Here is a 19,930-nt window from a genome sequence, read left to right as displayed (position 1 = left end):
AAATCGTATACTGAGAACCGGGAAAACGAACAGAGAATATTTAACCAATGATAATAATAAAAGAAGGTTATTTTGATCAATTAACTTTGGAAATCATGCACACCATACAATTTACAAAGCCTTGAAAGATAAACAAGAATTGCTCTAAAAATAAAAGTCGACAATGGCGACCTTACACCAATGCACAACACTGCGCCGCTGGCCCTCCTTTTCCGTTTCTATCTTGCTCATATATAAACTTCCTCCTCACAACGTTTTTCCTCAGTGCTTTCACCGTTCAAATCTCCCCTCAGGGGTGAGAATATCATCTACAACTCCTTCCTCAATCTCCTCCGTCCTCCTCCTTACATCAATTTATGGAAAAACAAGGTCATCATGATCATGAATGTTCCATCATCAACATCCCCGACATAAAAATGTACCCTCTTGAGACTGACCAACCAAAACCCCTCAAGGTCAAGAAGATGAGCGGTGGCATGCGCTTTCTCAGGGTGGCGCTCCTCGTCATGCGAGGACGTTCCCGAAAGCCAAAGGCGATTCACCAGGTTGGTCAAATCGACGATGGGTCCAAGTGCAGGTGGAGAAAGATTGTGGGCTCCATGAGGCCATTGCACCTTCAAAGCAACCAAACCCCACGCTCCGTTTCTGACTCCGCCGCCGTTTTTTATTCGCCCAAGTCGCCGGCGAAGGACTGCGGTGGCAACGTTTCTGATTTTGTGGCGGAGGAAGAGCCTTACTCACCTTCCCCACCCAGTAGCCGTTACGCTTCGGCTGTGGGGTTGAACGAGCTGGTTCAAAGTGATGAGGAGAATGAGAAGCAAGAGGTGATCATGGAGGAGGACGAGGAGCAAGTTGATGGAGACGGGGATGAGATGATCGATTCCAAGGCTGAGGATTTCATTACTCAGTTCTACCAAGAAATGAGGCTGCAGCGTATGGATACCGTGGATCGTCTTTACGTGGAGCGAAATCAAAGGTCACTGGGTTGGTGATTATGGCATTCGAATAAATCTAAATATAGGATCAATATTAAGATGGCATGGTTAATGGTAGAGAGGATGAAGAAATTTATGATATCATAGGAAAGTGAATGAAGGGAAGTTTGCTTGTTTCTTTCTTTCGTGTGTGATTAAGTGAAATTAACTTTTATGGAAAACAATGTAGATTGATATAAAAAAAATTATGAGACCACTTAATCATCATCAAATTCTCATCTTCTTTCATCTTACAATGTTTTCTAAATGTCATTTAAATAAACTTTTAATTTATTTAGGTTAGCGAGTTGCAACTTAAGTAAGAAAAAAATATTTTTTTTATTATAATTTTATTTTTATTAATAATGTTATTAAATATTTTTATTATATAAAATTATTTAATATTTAATATTATTTTAATTTTAACATTATTTATTATTATATTATAATATAATCTATTATATAATATAACCAAACTTTTCCTTATTTCTTCATGTCTAACTTCACTTTAATTAACAAGCTCTCTTGTCAACAAACTATCACTCCACCACTTAGACAAGCACCACATTACTTATGAAGGTTAAATCTACACCTTGAATGGTAAAAGTCATGCATAGAAAAAGTAAGGTTATTTTGGTTTTTCCATCATGGAAGCATATGTGGCTTTCTCCTTCTTTCATCACGTGTCAGCGAAGATGTCAAAACTTCAAATTTGTGCTCTTTCACACCTTTACTCCCATGTAGAAAAGAAAACAAAAATAAACCTACAAAATAAGAGAAACTGAAACATGTATTTTTTATATATATATATTTTATTTAAAATACCAAAATTGAAAAATAAAAAATATATAAACTATGTATATATAAGAAACTAACAATATTTTTATAGTTGATGGGAAAAAAATTAGATTCTGGGAAGATATGTGGGTGGATAATGAAAATTTAATGCATAATTTCTTAGGTTATTCTTGATTTCTTCAGATATTGAACGTAACTTGTGACAAGTTGGAGAATGAAATAACAATAGATGAGTGTGGAAGCTCGGGTGGAGAATGAGACTCTTCGTGTGGGAAGCAAGACAAGTTGAACAATTGATGTAGTGTTTGGAGAACAAGAGGTTAATGGCGAAGGGAGAAGGAACAGATGACAAAAGGACTTTGAGGAATGTAGATACAACGAAGTTCACTGTGAAATCAAGATATAATTCCCTAAAGTTAGAAGAACAAGTTGAAGAGGGAGCACTATTTGTAAGATTTTGGAAGCTAAAGACTTTGCCTTCTACGAATGTTACAACCTGGAGGGTGTTACATAACAGAATAGCCACTAAGGATAAGCTCTTGAGATGTGGCAACCTTTGTATCATGTTCGGTGAGGAAGAAGAGACGATAAATAATCTTTTCTTCAAGTGTAAGGTAACTTGGAGAATATGGGGTTTGTGTTTTGCGTGACTGGGAGTATTATCGGTCAACCATTATGATGCAAAGATGCATTTCGTGATGTTTGAGAAACAAGTATGAAGGGAGTGATTAATAGAATGTGGAGGGATGTCTAGGTAGCAATTATAGGAGAAATATGAAAACATAGAATCATGTGTGTTTTTAAGAATGGGAGAGTAAATCATATAGAGCTTTTCACTGTGGCACAAAGAAAATTTTGGCCATGGATTACAGTTAAGGAAAGGTTGACAAACTTTACATATTCGAACTAGTGCATGAAACCCATGATTTGTATGAAATATCTGAAAAAATGAGTTATGTGAATCTTATGTGACTATTTTCCACAACTAGAAGGTTTGTTGTGATTTTCTCTGCAGATTAATGGTTGCAAGTCATCAGATGGCCTTGAAGAGTACATTGTTACTCGGTTGGTATAGAATGAAACAAAATGTTGAAAAAAAAGCCTTGAATAGTGAAGAAAGGAATGGTCGTAGATTGGGTAATAGAGCGAGGTGAATCTCTTGTGCAGGTAAGTGAAATATGTCAACATGTGTGATGCTCTTTATCCTATCTATAAAGGGTGCCCTGGGGTTGCGTTGGTAATGTGGTGAGAAAACTTAAGGAAAGCAAATGATTTCTCTTATGTTACTTGCCAAAGGATTAGACTAAGGCCTTTCGATAGTTAAAATGAAGTTTTTCTTTTGAAAAATGATACATTAACAACCTTACTCCAGTATACAACTCTCTTTCTTCACTTATAATTTCATTGTATGAATGACAAAAATACCCTTTTTTATATTATCAAGTAGAGGTTGTATAGTGGAGCATGTTGTCAATATATCATCTCTCTTTTCTTGGAAGGATGTTGTGTATATCTGGTACTTGTCACTAGATTTGACTAGTTGTATTTTAGACTTCTACATGCTTCTTTCCTGTTGTTTTGTTTTTGACTATATAGTCTAATTAACTGGATTCTATATAGATCAGGTGAAGGGCTAATTGGTCTTGCTCTTTTATTGTGTAAGGGTTGAAACATTATTGAAATGTCTCTTTTAATTATATTTATTCATTGTTGATAAAAAAAACATAAAAAAATTGTTAGTGGAGTATGTTTGATTGTATATCCAATTAATTTTAATGGACCTTTGATATTTGTGTAAGGTCTCCATAAAGTAATTGAACTGGATTAGCTCGCCTAAAACATGGATCTAATATGAGATTATTTTTTGGTTGTTTCTTCCTACACCCTAACAAATTTCTTCCAACATCTCATCATTTTCGTAAAAGACTGTTTTACCCCTTTTAAAAATGACTTCCAGATTGTTCTTTCTGAAATATTTACGGAACATATTTCTCATAACACAATTTATTAATTCTGGATTTACCAATCCGAAAATTAAAAAAATATATATTCTAGAAAGGATATTACGAAATTATTTTTTGTCTTTTAATTTTTCTATTCCAAAAATATTCTTTGCTTACAGAATCCCTATTTTGGAAACACTTTTTGTTTACGAAACCCCTATTCCAGAATCACATAAAACTGTGAAAGGGTAATTTCGGTATTTAAAAAAATGTAGGGGTGCAGGAAGAAAAATGTAGGAGTGCAGGAAGAAAAATATAGGGGTGCAGAAAGAAATTCCAAATAAGGAGATGAATGAAGAACATTGCGCTGAAAGGAAATTATTTGTGTTCCCGTTAAAGCTTCCTAGTAAGAATACTACATTTTTTTGTTATTATCTTTTTTTTTTGCTCTTTATAGTTGTTCGTTTCTTATATTCACTCAGAAATGTATTTAAGTTTGTTTCCAGTCAAATTTTCCGAAACTAAAAATTATGTATTAATATAGATCAAGTTTCTTAAAATGTTTTCAAAATCTTAATTCAACACTTCCTGTAAAAATTGGAATTTTTCTAATTCCTTTGTTTCCTTCTTCCCTTTTAAATATTCAATCAAAATTAAAAAAAAAACTAATAATTTTTAAAAAAATATACTAATAGATCGTATTTGAATATCTCTAAATTAATGATCTTATAACTCAAGATTGGAAGACCGTGTACTTATAGATTTTGTTTTGAGATTTCAAGATGTTGAAGACCGTGTACTTATAGATTTTTTTTTAGATTTCTAGATAGTCTCATCGCTTAGTGCTAGCTCTTATTTCAATCGATTTGACTTAAAAGGGCGTCTCTTACCTATAATATTTTGACCTACCGTAAAACTTTGTAAAACATTTTCCAAAGTTTAACAAGCACATGGTTTCAAAACTGTGTAATTCATCTTCTATTCCACTATGATAATTGAGTGGATATTGATATTTCTTTCATCTTTCAATTTTAAATAATACAAATTTCAGTAATATCAGTTGGTGTTAATTATTCACTGTGTCTCTATTATTATTGAAAATAATTAATATTCTAAAATAAAAATAACTTTTACTATGGGAAGAGTTTTGTTCACTGGTTCTCAAATTTCAAAACAATTTTTTCTCCCTAAAGATCGAATAATTATGCACCGATGAGTTTTATTTTGATATATCTTTATATATATAGTCTTATTGTTAAAGATATGAGGATTGTGTTCTGGTAGGTCTTATTTTGGTGTCTCTAATCTTATCAGTCAAAACATGGAGGATTGTGTACTGACATGTTATATTATAATATCTCTAATAAGGATACGTATTCATAGGTCCTACATATTTGATTTTCCCTTTGTCATGTTCATAAAAGAAAATATAAGATTATTGTGAAAAAATAATCATATACAATAAAAAAACCCTCAATAATATCTCATAATCAAATAAATTTATTTACTGTTAAAAATTAATTAATAAAACAAATATGAACAATCGCATAACCTAATCCAAAGTATAACTTCCCCTAGAGAATAATTAAGGTAATAATTGATAAAATCAACAAAATAATTAATGTAATAAAATCAGAAATCAAGGACTTATACTAGAAAATAAAATCTCTGATGAACAATTATAGATAGGATTCCAGAAAATAAGAGAAGACAAAACAAAGTTGAGCAATTTAAGTCTTTACATCACCTAACTATAAAATTTTATATTTTAATGTCATATAACCTTTTTTTACATTCAGAATAATTAAAACCAAAAAACTAATTTCCTTCTCTTACTTTCAGTGGAAATTTTCCAATTTAATTTATATCCTCTCTTAATATAATCTTTTTATAAACTAATTAAAAGTGGATACTAATATAATTTGAAGTGCTGAGCAAAATAAATAAATAAATAAAATAATTTCAAGTGATAATAGTTAAATAATATATGTAAATTCTTTATACTCACAACATACATTATTTATTATTTATTGAATAATGATATATTAACAAATTTTTTTTATCGCATTATAACTTTTTTATTTTAATATTTTTTTATATTATTTAATTATAAATTTATATTTTTATATTTAAATTTAAATTAATCACAAGAAAATCATGAAAAAGAAATCAATTTTTATAAATAAAAAATAATTAATTATTATAATGATTAAATTAGAGACTATTTTAATTTAATTTAATTTTATTTTTAAATTAATTTATATTATTGTTAAATGGTGTTTAAAGTTGTGTCTAATTAGTCATCAAAAATTTTACTACCAATTATTTAAATTCTAAATTTAATAAAAAAAACATTACTAATTAAACACTAATTTAAAAATATTTAATAAAACTTAATTTAAAAATCAATTTTTTTTAATATCGGTCTATAATTTAATTATTATAACAACTAATTTTTTTCTAAAAATTAATTTTTATTTAAATATCCTTTTTCTTATTTATTAGAAGAAGCATCTGATAAGTATATTTTAGGTGGAGTGTTTAGTTTATCATGACCTTCTCAAAAGTTTTCTTTTCTTTTTCTTGACATCAGTTTCTTTCTCCTCTTGTTCATTTCAATGAAATAACAAAAATTAGCAGTACATATTGGGCTTCATATGTATCTTTCTCATAAGTAAATGACAGTTCATAAACATAGAACGAATACCTTTTACATCAAATTTGGGATTAGGAAAATATAGCTGGTAATGGCTCTAATTCCAGGTTACACCCATACAAGCAACAACATAATCCTCTATCAATGCATAAGAGATTCCTACTTTGAAGTGGTTTGAGAAGGACAAAGAATCCAGAGGAAGAACCTTTGCATGTGAGGGTGAGAAGTGAGAACTGCAATCTCCACGCTCACATATTGCCACATCAGCACTTGACGTGACAACAAGTTGCTGTATTAGTAGCCATGGGCGATCTGAGAGCACTTTTTCTTGATCCATCGTAGTCCTTCTTTGAGCGTAGCCTTAACCTTCCCTTCCACGCCGTAAACCTTGTATTTCGCTATCCTTTTCTTCCTCTTCGCTTCTGGATCGCTGAATCTCCAAGGCTTTTCACTCACCTGAGTAGAATTTGGCGACCGACTACCACTCCAACCGTGGCTTCTACCGCTCACAACCTCTATCCTCCTGTCACCACCGTAAGTCTGGTGACCCGGCCCATGACCCGACCCGTGACTCTGCATGTCCTGCCGCAGGAGGAGGGCGAAGGGAGCGAGGGGTTTTTATTAGGGTTTGGAAGTTTCGAGAAAGGGTATATTGGGAAGAGGGTATAATGAAGCACAGAAAGGTGTTGTGTGGCGAAGAATGAGCAATGTTCTGATGTTTTGTGCTCGCTCGGAATCTGGGACGTACTGTCCGTGATTAAACAAACTAGAAAGTCTCCTTTTAAAGCTTTTTTCGGTTTATTAAAATTTAGAGAGAGAAAAGATGAGCACTCAGGAGTGGTGCAGTGTGAGATACCTGAGTTGCAGTAAAACCAATGACTTTGTCCATTTTGGTGGTGTTACCATGTGTGATGATTCGTTTTACATACGATACGACGTCAGTTCGGTTCCACCAGATTTGACGTGGTACTCAAATCCCAATGGTATCATTATTTTGAGTAAAAGATGTGATCACTCATCAACACTCAAAGAGACTCTAAGCACATACCAAATTTTTATTATTTGGGTAACTATAGCTTGAGTACCAATAATTCTTAGTCTCACTTAATAATTAGATATATATTTTATTTTCAAATTTTATTTTTATTAATTAAACATAATATTTTATTATTAAATAGAATTGTAGAATGAAGTTTGAAAAAACAAAGTATCAAAGAATCTTTACTGTTATTATATAATACAAGACATCTGCGCTATGTGCAGGGTTGTACAGTTCGGATGCCTACGTTTTCCATTGTGAGTGTGGAGTTCAATCAAATGTTTGTCTTCTTCTGTTACTTGGGCCTCCCTTTAAACTCCTCGGTATGGCCCATACAAAGATATTGTGCTGTTAGGTCCAAATAAATACCGTGGCCCATACAAAGATATTGTTCTGTTAGGCCCAAATAAATATCCCTAATCGGTTTTTATAACAAAACTGTCTTTTGGTGTAGTAAATAATTATATACAAGTTTGGAAAATAATATTTAGCCAGATCTATGGGAGATAAGAAAAGACAAGAAATATGTAATTAACATAGTTAGTGGAGTGTTATGAGAAGAAGAAAGATATATCTTATGAGAATTATTTGTATTGAATAGGTGTGTGGAAATAATCCATTATACATCAATTCCTTGTTTTTAAAATTAGTTTAATTCACAACTAACTAAATATGCATGCTATCATATTAGTTAATACTGTATTTTCTCATAGTTTTTTTTATATGTGTAAGGGTTGAATCACCCTGATTCCTGTTATTTAATTTTTTTGCTGATTAAAAAAAAACTGTATTGTCATACACCATTTTGATCTTAGCTCAGATTTAGTAGCAATTTTACCATGATCTCTCATATTGCTATGGATAAATTAGAGATGAATGAATGCTGCAACATCAGTTACATATGCAGTGACATTCTGAACTAAAATAAATTATAACTAGCGCAAGGATTAATTAAATTTTGCTAGTTTTTTTTTTCTCATCTGATTTATGGGATGTAATAAAATGAAAATTAACGAGCTGAGTGGAATTACTGAAACGGTGTCTCTTACTTAGTAAAGCAAGTGCATAATCTTAAAGAGAGAAGGGTAGAAAAAAGATAAGATTTGGAGCAAAGAAGGTGAAGCAGGAGGTAAAAGTAGCACTAATAACATATAATTAACCTGCAATATGATCTGACAGAGCTACAATTTGAGATGGACATCAACTTCCCTGTCTGCAGAAAAATCAAAGACAGTAGATGCAGATTGCAGTACAGCGGGTGAGGCATAAAGCTGAAAAGGAAAACATGAAGTAGTAGAGATAGTAGTAGTGGGGTGAGTGGAAGAAGAAAGGAAAATAGGGCGCGAGGAGAAGTGCTTTGCGGTGGTAGAAGTAGAAGGAGAGGGAAGGCAGATGGGTGGCAGTGTAACTGAAAGTGGCACTGATCGTATTATTGCATGCGAGGTGAGAAAGGTAAGAGGCGGAACTGAAGCAGATGATGGTGGCACGGAGGAGCGTCTGTGGTGGTGGATTTGGAATCGCCTTGCTCTCTGACGCTCTTTCTTGTGAGCGTTTTGGTGGCCCCCTAAGGCCTGGGAGTTTGCGAAAACTCGCTTGCAGTAGTGGCACCTGAATTTTCTGTCCTCTCCAACATCGTATTTTCTTTCTGCAAATTCCTCTAGCTCTGTTAGTGGGAAACCAAACAGTTTGGGTGCCGAACTCTTAGTCTTGTGATTATCAGACATCTTTCTTTTCTCTGTCAATGCATTCAAACTCTTCTTATCTCTGCTGCCCTATATATACACACACACTTTAACTGCACCCCAATTGGGTTCATCATTCACTTCTAAAATACTTTACCATATACCCCCACTAGTACTCACTATCCACCCAGTACATTTTTAATAAAAGCTTTTTAAGTCTTTTTCAAAAACAAAAGTAAAGAGTTTCATAAATTAAAATCAAAGAACTTGGTATTTCATTTCACACATAAATAATACGCGACAACATAATGTAAGATTCTTGACATAACGTTTAACTAAACTTTGTATTATATGTACTTGTTATTGTTTTGCATGCGCTTTACAGTGCGGTGGTATTTAACTAATTATTATTATTCTAACAGTGAGAATAATATATAAGATATAGAGCACATGTGACAAAAGACTTGAATACCAGTTAATGACTTCTAGTTTGTGATAAGATTCATGTATCAATAAAAAGGGACCCGGAGAGTGATCGTGCAATACAGTACAACAGGACACAGGACATTGAACTTGTGAAAGTTAAAAAAAAGTTACTAGCACGATGTACACACTTATCTTTAATCTCCATGCCATGTAACCACAACTCTTTTGTCATTTTCCCTTCAACACATTATTTTCATCCACTTGTCTGGATTCTGAAGTTGCCGTTGTTAAATCTACTTCAATTCCTTTTGATAAATGCTGCAGAGATGCCAAATATGACAGGCATATATTTGTTGAAATCATAAGGTGTATCTTCTGAGATGTGGTTCAAAATACGTCACCTTACATGTTAATGGAAAAACCTATGTAGTTTTAGTCACTTGCTTTTTTATGTCCAATTTGCTTTAAACATGCATTGAATTGATCTAATTCAAATGTGGACGCAGTGTACTCCCATTACATCATTGAATGGACTAGGCGTGACTCTGTAGTGCCTAAGTATTGCTCCTATCTGCTGCTTGGTAAACCCACGTTTCTCTGAATAGTTGTGGTTAACTGATAAAGCAAATGAATTGGCCATGGTTGAATTGAATTCAATGTATGCTATGAGTCCTGAAGTCTAGAAAAAATGGTTGACGTATGGTGTGACTAGATGTATGCAAACCAAACATCCTTCTCCATGGTATTGTATAGGTTTATGTTGTGTATGTGTAGCTATGAGACAAAGGAGGTTGTGATGTGATGGATCTTTTGGCTTCATTCATAGGGCGTGGAAATGGGAAGCCAGGATAAGGATTTAGCTTAGATAGCTATGGAAGTTTAGGGTTCATCCTATTCATTTTCTTCTCTAAAATAATAACTAAGATTCTTCTAAATAATCACCTATTCATCAAAATTAACTATTTCAATTTCACTACTTAATTACTTTAATTCCAAAAAAAAAATAGCTTTAATACTTATACCTATCACATTACCTTCAAAACTGATTATAATAACCTGTAATAGATTATAACTGAAAAAAAAATCTCAAATATAAATTTCACAGAAAAAGATAAAATAAAATAAAATAACATTTTACCACTATCACATTTATCACATTTATAAACTGATTTTTTTCCAGTAAAATTCTCAAAATAACATTTTACTTAACTCATACTTAAATTATTATATAAATAAATTTATAGATTAAAAATATATTTTATGGAGACTCTACGAAATATATAATATAATAATCTTATATTATTTATATTTACTTAAATAAATCATATTGTTAAGTTTGGCTTTTTTTTAATATCTTAATACCTTAAAATTATAATTTTAAAAAAACTTTAAAATTACTAACCTAAAGTCATTTAATAAATAAATTTAGACCAAAACAGTTTAATTGGCAATACTTATATACGAGTCAGTGTTACTTAAACAGTAAAATGTACTTTTTTTAGTTAGTGAAATGTATAAAGAGTGTTCATTGGATGAGAACGTTAATACGTTGTAATAAATTAATAAATATAGAGTTTATACTTACATAATTAAAATTAAAAGAGCAAAATATTCTTAAGTGATTGGGTACTATCAACACTATAGGGTTGGCTGAGTAAGTGTTTGTTCTGTTTAAGGTTTCTGATGTAAGAAGTCTACATTTTAATAAGGATATAAGTTTAGTTTTTTAATGATGTCAAAGTATCTCTACTCACTAAATAATCCAGCCAAAATAAATTTTAAATTTTCTTTATCATTAAATTAATTTTCTTTTATTTTAAATTGAAACAAATTCAACCAAGTGATTCTTCTACTGAGTGAGATTGTATAGATTGAAACCACTACTTAACTCGACCTGATTTACTAAATAATATTAATATTTATAATAAAACTATTATTCAATTTATTTTAGTATTTATTGAAAAAATTATATATTTTTCAAATATTGAATTATTTAATTATTCAAATATTAAACAATATAGCCTATTTTTAAAATTTTATTCTAAAAAATCTATAAGAAAAATGCTTGAAATTACAACATTTTAGTCAAAGAAGTTTAAATTTTTTTAGTCTATATTCCCAACTTAATCGAATTCAATCATTGATTGTTTATATAAAGTCTAATAAAAAAATACAAAATCCAATATAATTCAATCCAAGATTTTTCTTATTTGATTGACTGACATGTTTTCCAAACCCTACCTACCTCTAGACATTCCTAAGCAAGCCTAAATAATAATATAAAGGAATAAAAAATCTATCAGTCTTAAATTTATTTATTTTTGTCTTTCATTTGTTAAGATACAATTATCATTACTAAATTAAATGAACTTGTTTAAATTTGACACTTATACGAATTTTCTTCTATCTAAAATATGACAAATTTATGTCAAAATCCACCAATTTAACTCAGAAAGTCTACGAATTTAACATATCTACCATTTTTTAAAGAAAATCCTTATAAGAAGTATGAGAAATCAACAAAATAATACATATTTATTTATATTATTATCTTATTTTAAAACTGTATCTACATTTATAATCTAAAAATAATATTTTATTATTAAAATTTTATAATATTTATTATTAAAAAGTCTTATAATAATGACATTACTAACAAATTGTCTAACGAATATTATCTATACATGATTATCGTCTATAGAAGTTATCAACTATAGATACATCTTGCACCTCTTGCGTCTATACATGATTTTTACTAACCACTTTGTCTTTGTATTGTTTTCTGATGTTGTGGGTATTTGTTCCTTTACTTTGTTTTCATGTATATATACCACTTTACTCCTTTTGGAAGTGTAGAATTCAATAATACGAGTTTTCTTCTTTTCTTTCTTTTCTCTCTCTATGTTTTTGCTTTGTTCTTATTTTCTAATCATGAGTAACATGAAATTTGTTCTTCAAATCACTTTGCAATCCAATCAAAACTTTAAGAGAGCTCTTGTTTTGAAGAGTTATGATGCATGTCTCTGTTTTTCATCTATTTATTCTTATCTCAGCTTTTTTTTTCTTTCTTGTTTTTTCTTCATGGTTGATTGGTATAATTAAAGTTGTTGTTGGTCTATATGTTCTCAATGTTTCTATTGTTCAAACTTGTTCTATCAATACATCTAATGTTGATCCAAACAATAACTATATAAGAATTAATTTTTGGCATGCTAGATTAGAACACTTATATGATGATCGATTATCTGTTGTAAAACAATTACATTCATATTTCATTTTGATGAGGATTAACCTTGTAATGCTTGTCACTTAGCTAAACAAAATTGTTACCTTTTTATATGAGTAATTCACATGTTGTTGCTCCCGTTGATTTATTGCATATTGATATTTGGGGACCTAGTTAATCATGCTTATAGATATTTTCTTAATTATAGATGATTGTACTTACTTGACTTGGATTCATCTTATGCAAAATAAAATGAAACCAGGAATTTATTAATGAACTTCATCAAATATGTGAAAAATTTCTTATAAAAAATTACTTTGATTTTAAGGGCATTATTCATCAAAGCAATTAGAAGGTATTGATAATAAAGTAGCAAAATTAACTATTGTTTGCTTATACTTTCCTTAGTTGTTATCCACAATTGGTGTTTTAAACAATTAGATGTTAATAATGTTTTTCTCTATAGAGATTTGCATGAAGAAGTATACATGCAACTTCTGCCTAGAATATCACACAATTCTCAAAACCAAGTTTATCATCTTCATAAATCCCTTTATGTCTTTAGGGTTTAGGGAGTTCTCACATATTTCTTTGGCCTTGAAGTTGCATGAAACAACAAAGAAATATATCTCTCTCAATGCAAATATACTTTTAACATTCTTGTTGGCAGTGGAAAGCTTACTTCAGCTCTTATCTTAATACCCATGGATAACTCTACTAAAGTTTCTCATGGCGAAAGCAAACCTTTACCTTATCCGACCGACTATAGACGACTCATTGATCCACTCGTCTTTTTTTTTTAATCAGCAATAAAGATTTAATAAATAGAAGTACTAGGGGTACTCCAACCCATTTACAATTGATCCACTTGTCTATTTGACTAATATGTGTCATGATATGTATATCATTCATAGTCTCAGCCAATATGTTAATACTCTCACCATTAATCATCATCGCTAAGTTCAACATATCCTCCATTACTTGAAGCTTATGCTTGGAAAATAAATCTTCTTCGATAGACATAACAACACCTGTTTAAAGGCTTTTAGAGACTCTAATTGGGCTTCATACCCTAATACTCATTGATTTATCACTAGGTATATCATCTACCTTGGGAATTCTTCCATTGATCTCTAAGAAGCAAACTACTATTTTCATGAGTTCTGCTAGGACTTTAGCTTCCACCACATGTGATATATAGTGTCATACATATCTTCTAGATGACTTTTGCATCCATCATACTCAATTCTCTACAAAGTCTTGCATAAATACACCAAACATATTGTTATTCATTGTCACATCGTTTGAGAAAAGTTAAATATTGGATTGATAAAAATTTCTCTTTTTCACCTCCAATCTTCAACAAGACATTGTCACTAAATTTTACCTCCCTCACAATTTAATAACCTTTATTTTAAGTTGGGCATGTTTGACATACATTCTTAACTTGTGAGTGACTCTCATAATAGTGACATTAGTAACAAGTTGTCTAATGAATATTGTCTATAGATAATTACCGACGCTATTGTCGATAGACACCTCATGCATCCATCATCTATAAATGATTTTTATCTAACCAACTTGTCTTTGTTTTGTTTTTTATTGTTGTCGATTTTTGTTCTTTATTTTGTTTTCATGTTTACATACCATTGGAAGTGTGGAATACTATAATATGAGTTTTCTTTTTTTTTCTAATTTTCTTTTCTCATATATTTTAGTCTGTTCTTATTTTCTAATCATGTTTAACATGAAATTTATTTTTCAAATCACTTCACAATCCAATCAGAATTTTAGAAAAAAGTTGTTAAGTTGTTTTAAAAAAGTAAAGTAACCATAAACGATCATTTTCCAATATTACACAAACTCTGAATCTACATGCCCACCCTTCAAGTAACTTTTACTCTGCATGTGTACTTAAATTAATTGTTCCATCTGTTTTATCATTTTACTGAATTTGCTTCTAAAAACGTTTAGTCAGTTAAGACGAGTCTCTGATGACGAGGGTAATAATATAGAATTAACGAATAGTGACGTTTTTGAGGCATGATTAAGATTTGGTTTTTAAAATTCACATGGAGCACATTAACTTGTTAAATAAGTTTTAGTATTTTAAAAGATTAATTTGGAACTCTCAGCTGTAATCATTAATATTTATTTTTAATAGTAGATAGGAGAATTGGTAGTGTGCGGAGACCTCGACACGTATTTGAGTCTTACTATGTATATCCAAAAGAAGACGAGATTGATGTCGGCCACTAGAACGCGCGTGTTCTTTGTTCGCATTCTTCACTCCTCAATTGGGTTTGATCGCCTGATCACAGTGTCTCCCATAACCCTGCTTCGATTGACCCTTGCTTTGTGAAGAATCTTAACAAGTTGTGTGAGAAACGCTTCAAGCATCTACTTCTTCATGACAACAACTCTACTTAGTTTTGCACTTTTTGCAGCACCTTTTCAAACAACCAAATACCCAAAATTATTTATGGAAAGGGCCCCATTCTCATCACCCTTTAATTTGAATCATTTCACAAGACAGCGCTCGTATATGTCCATGTGCAGTTTCTGTTTCTTATGTGTACTTGCCTACTTTAGCAAGAGAATTTCAGAATTCAGATGCATTTCAAGAACCCAGCTACTTGGTTCAGTCCCCCACCACTCTAATGGTGTCAAATCTTGCTTCCCTCCATGTTTTGGATTCTCTCAGATAGACCAAACCACAGAGAATTGAGTGATGGATACCTAGCTTTCTCATAGCTTCGTGCCTCTACATTTTCTTTTTCTTTGAATTACAAATGAAATGTATGTACTACAAACACAAATAATTGTAAACAAAGTTAATAAAACAATTAATACGAAAACTTAAATGTGTTTTTTTTCTATCTTATATATATCAGAATTCAACTTTCTCAGATAATTTCAGACTTGCGCACTTCCAGTATATAAACCTTGTATTCTCTGGTGTGTCTTTACAAAAAGTTTTCCTTGGATGTGTGGTATCACTATGCTTTGCACAGGCAATGGAATACATAGTGCAGAACCAAGTACAGCAAATGGCCCACTCCTTTTTTTTTCCCAGTTCAGTCTTTCTCTTTTGCATTTTACTTTTCGACAATTTTCACAAAATCTTCCTTGTTAATCACGGCTTGTCTTCTCCCTAAAAGACTCAAACCCAAACCCATTAATGTATGCGTTTGAGTCTGACAGATGTCTTTCTGCCATCCTTTGTTCACAATTAATAATCTATAGTCAATCATTTTCAACGTCAATTTATAACTATAGCCGTGCTCAATAGTTTCTTTAAATCATTAACTAATAATAAGTCACATAACCTCAACCTAATGTTGTTTGAATGACACTAAAAAAACCAAATAAAACCTATCTGTAAACTCAATCAAATGTACATAATTGTTATTATATTAAAAAGTCATTATCGTAAAAATAACTATAAACTTTTAATATATATAAAATAACTTACCTGAATAACATTAAAGCTTAACCCAGACATCCCACAAAGTCAAATTTCTTTTCATTATCATTATTGTTTACTTTTGTACCGTCTCTCACTCTTCCAGTGCATTATGGTGTTTTGGTATCTTGTAATGATTATAGGAACGTAGTAACATGTTATTTCATAATGTTACGCGCAAGAATCTCTCAGTGTTTCTTCAACCATTTATATCTAATATACCATAATCAATTAAACTAATTTGAAGGCATATAAGCGCTTAATTTAAATTGTTCTCCCTGAAAATCTGATTTCTATTTGCATATTTAAACATGTGGCAACTAATGAACTTGCATTTAAGTTTATAAATTAGACAGATGAAATGATTCACATCAATGAAAAAGTATGAACAATTTTTTGGAGGGTTATTACTTATTGCTGGATGTGTCCAAAACAGTACTGGTGCTTGATGTTGAGATCAAATACGAAATGGAGTTATTTTTATGAGCACATGCATGATGAAGATTGCAAAATCCTGGCACATGGCCCACAGGGCAAGCCACCCTATTCCCCTTTTCAGTTCGAAGGAGGGAAGAAAAACCCATCATGGACACAAATGATGAAGCAAGAAGACCTTTTAATAAATGGATAAGATTTCAAATCTAAGGTCAACTATGCATGCTATTGGCTGCTTTTATACTTCCATCTAGTTGCATTGTTGGACACAGTGATGTCCACAGTTTTGTCCCGAGATGATACCAGGATCGTCCATATATTCCAAGGTCAGGATTTAATCAGTTAAATAATTCCACGTGAGTCACCAAACAAAATATTTGTTCGTGTACAGGGTCTCCAGGTAGGGTTTAAGACTGTGTTATAGGGATTTTCTGGTTAGGAATTTAAAATTGCTTGTCCAGAACATTAAAGCATCCTTTGTAACGAGTCTCCTCTTAGTCTTATATCGAAAGATGTTACGTATATATTTTTCTTCTTTCTAAGGTTGTGCACATATATATAGTGGAATTGATGGACCAAAGATAAAACTGGTAGCATGAAAGTAGCAATGATCGAGACGTGACATGAATGCAATGGCTACGTTGGTGGATGACCAGAGTCATTAATAAACATGAAGATTGGTTCTAGTATGAGCTCTAAGAAGCAAGACACTGAACTAGTGTGAAGGTGCAGCGTCTTTCTGAAGGAGTAATAATTATTCTCTCAAGTACTACTACTAGTAATAATACTGGAGATGGGTTTTAGAAATGTTTATTTGGTGTTGCATGCACCTCATCTTTCTGAAGGTGTTGGGAGGAGGGGCCAGAGATTCACACGTAGAAGACACACTGGTTTACCTTTACAGTTGGAAGTGGGTTCATGGTTGTTGTTCCACTTGGAGTCAGACCCAAACCGCAATTCATGTGATTTGTGTCGTGTAACTTAAGAAACATAGGCCCCTTGCCTCTCTCTCTGGATTCAACTTTCTGATCAATGACTAATGTTTGGATCAAAGATTTGTGTTGAGAAGAGAAAGAAAAGTAGAAAATAATAGTTCAGCATTAGTATGAATATAGCTGTCGGAGATGATAAAATACATAACTTTGGACACGTACCACATCGTTTAGGATGTTAAGGCGCTATTATGTTAGGGAAAGTTTTCTTTTCTTTTTCTTCTTATAAAAAAGATATGGATACTATTAATATTAATATTAATTTTAAATTTAATTTAATTTTATAAAAATAATTTATAAGATAATGGTTTGCCTCCATTTATATATTATAAAATATGTTAATATCGATATCTTAATATGTGTTCCACTATTCTTAAATATAATTTTGGTTCTGAATTTTCTTATTCTCAAATTCCATGCTTTTACTTTAAATAAAACATTTAACATTTCTATTTAACAAAATTTATTAAATATTTAATTTTTGTATATATTTTATGTTGTTACCGAAATTTTGGATGACGAAATGGGTATTTCTAAGTTGTGATGAACAACACTTAGATAGTTCTTGCAAAGAAATTTTCTGTGAGAGAAGAATTACTATAATTCAGAATAGGGGTTAGAGTGTACTTGATACCTTTCATTAAATAGTATTTTTGTGATATTATTTCATTAAATAATAATAAATGAGTTTAAATTCGAGCTTGAAATAAATATATGTTTTATTTGAAACAAGGGAAACTTTTAGTTTCTTTATTCAATGGGATCACATTTTATCGAGAATATGGTTGGTCTACTTTAGATGGTACCACCTCTTCCCATTAGTAGGTCAAAATTTCCCTTGAAGTTCAAGAAGTTTCCCCAAGTCTATGTGTACATAATAATTACATTGTTTTATTTTAATTCATATAATATATTTGTAAAATAAAATAAATAATAAATACTTATGTACGATCAAGTCAATCTAAAATAAAAAGTAATATAAAAGAATTGGTGCAAATTTGTTTATAAGATACGAGAAAGATCTTTCATTAATTTTTTTTCCCGATAAAAAAACACATTTGAAGATGAAGTAATTTAAACGTATGTCTTAATTATGTTTTATGAACTAAAATTAATTTTATAAAAAATATTTAGTTTCTATATTAAATTTAAATTAATGAGAGGCAGAAACAATTTATATATTTTAACCCAAAAAAAAAAGTAGTGATAAAATTCATCGGTGGTGGTTGCTGTGTGTTATTCATGAACAGTTGCTTGAGTCTGATATATTTTTAGCTTATAGACTTCAACTTTAAACGATGGTGGTGTGATATTTTTTTTGGACGAATAGTATTTATTGAGTCAACTTTTGATTATTTTAAAATTTAAATAGATTATTTAATTATTTTGGATTTTAATTCTTTTAGTTTTATGAAATATTTCATAACTGATATGCTTGCTTCACAGACCTTTTTTAATACGAACTTTTAAGAAAATAGTTTATTTTATATAGAATTTAAAATTCATATAACTTAAGGAATTTTTACAAATTATTAAAAGTTCTAAAATTTTTATTTGAATAATTCAATTACTTAAAATAGAGAATTTAAATTCAACATAATAAATAAGAATTTGATTTTTTTTTCATATTCTCATATCTTTGTAATTTATTCTTTGATAAACTTTGATTATGTGACTTAACTAAAACTAAAACATTAATAAAATAATTCTCGATGTCAATTAAAGTCCATTTATTGATGTTGATTGAAGTTTTATTATGATTTAAATTGTTACAATTTTTTATTAATTTTTGTCTATGTTTACAGAGATTTTTTTTATCATAGACACATATTATTCACACATGTTATTTTTTATTAATATTTTATTATGATTTTTATTCCGGATATTAACGAAAAAGTTTTAGTCAGACTAACTAGGATTAGTTTTTACCAATATCAAATGAAGAATTTTTCAATTGATAATAAAAATTGGAAAAAATATTCTCAACCATCAACGTCATAAAAACCAATTTTGATAGATGATAATCTAAATAATTATGATTGATATCAATAGAAAATAATATCAGTTATCTATTAATGGAGAAATTATTTTGCAAATAGTTTTGAAAAACTTTGTCCGAAAACTGACATCAATAAAAATTGACTAAAAAATTAATATTAATATTTTTAAATTTAACAACTATTTAAATATTTTTTTGTATTTATTGATAATTAAAATATTTTATCTAAGAAAATTAAAATTCTTGAAATTTGAATTGCTATATGCAAATAGAATATTTATAAAAAAAAATTGA

At 30.4% G+C, this 19,930-nt stretch overlaps 3 protein-coding genes across 3 annotated transcripts; 1 reads left to right on the top strand and 2 right to left on the bottom strand.

Annotated features, from left to right (window-relative positions):
• The first annotated feature begins 269 nt into the window (after positions 1-269).
• LOC137816237 (uncharacterized) lies at positions 270-1,272 on the top strand. Its single transcript, XM_068619313.2, has one exon. It carries the CDS (start codon positions 357-359, stop codon positions 990-992), a length of 636 nt encoding a protein of 211 aa, XP_068475414.1. The 5' UTR covers positions 270-356; the 3' UTR covers positions 993-1,272.
• A 5,099-nt stretch (positions 1,273-6,371) lies between these two features.
• Positions 6,372-6,950, bottom strand: LOC150029684 (uncharacterized). The gene has a single exon (XM_090305468.1). It carries the CDS (start codon positions 6,948-6,950, stop codon positions 6,666-6,668), a length of 285 nt encoding a protein of 94 aa, XP_090161594.1. The 3' UTR covers positions 6,372-6,665.
• On the bottom strand, positions 6,372-9,327 carry LOC137816236 (zinc finger protein 6). Its single transcript, XM_090305464.1, has one exon. It carries the CDS (start codon positions 9,132-9,134, stop codon positions 8,592-8,594), a length of 543 nt encoding a protein of 180 aa, XP_090161590.1. The 5' UTR covers positions 9,135-9,327; the 3' UTR covers positions 6,372-8,591.
• Positions 9,328-19,930: the final 10,603 nt, after the last annotated feature.

Source organism: Phaseolus vulgaris, chromosome 1 (genome assembly GCF_051622355.1).
Source record: "Phaseolus vulgaris cultivar YP4 chromosome 1, ASM5162235v1, whole genome shotgun sequence".
In the NCBI taxonomy this organism is placed as follows: Eukaryota; Viridiplantae; Streptophyta; class Magnoliopsida; order Fabales; family Fabaceae; genus Phaseolus; species Phaseolus vulgaris.
The sequence above is the reverse complement of the archived record's forward strand: the minus strand, read 5'-3'. Positions and strand labels throughout refer to the sequence as shown.

Bases quoted from the DNA above. Each gene is read 5' to 3' on its own strand.
- LOC137816237 (XM_068619313.2), top strand. From the start codon at position 357: ATGGAAAAACAAGGTCATCATGATCATGAATGTTCCATCATCAACATC.
- LOC137816236 (XM_090305464.1), bottom strand. From the start codon at position 9,134: ATGTCTGATAATCACAAGACTAAGAGTTCGGCACCCAAACTGTTTGGT.
- LOC150029684 (XM_090305468.1), bottom strand. From the start codon at position 6,950: ATGCAGAGTCACGGGTCGGGTCATGGGCCGGGTCACCAGACTTACGGT.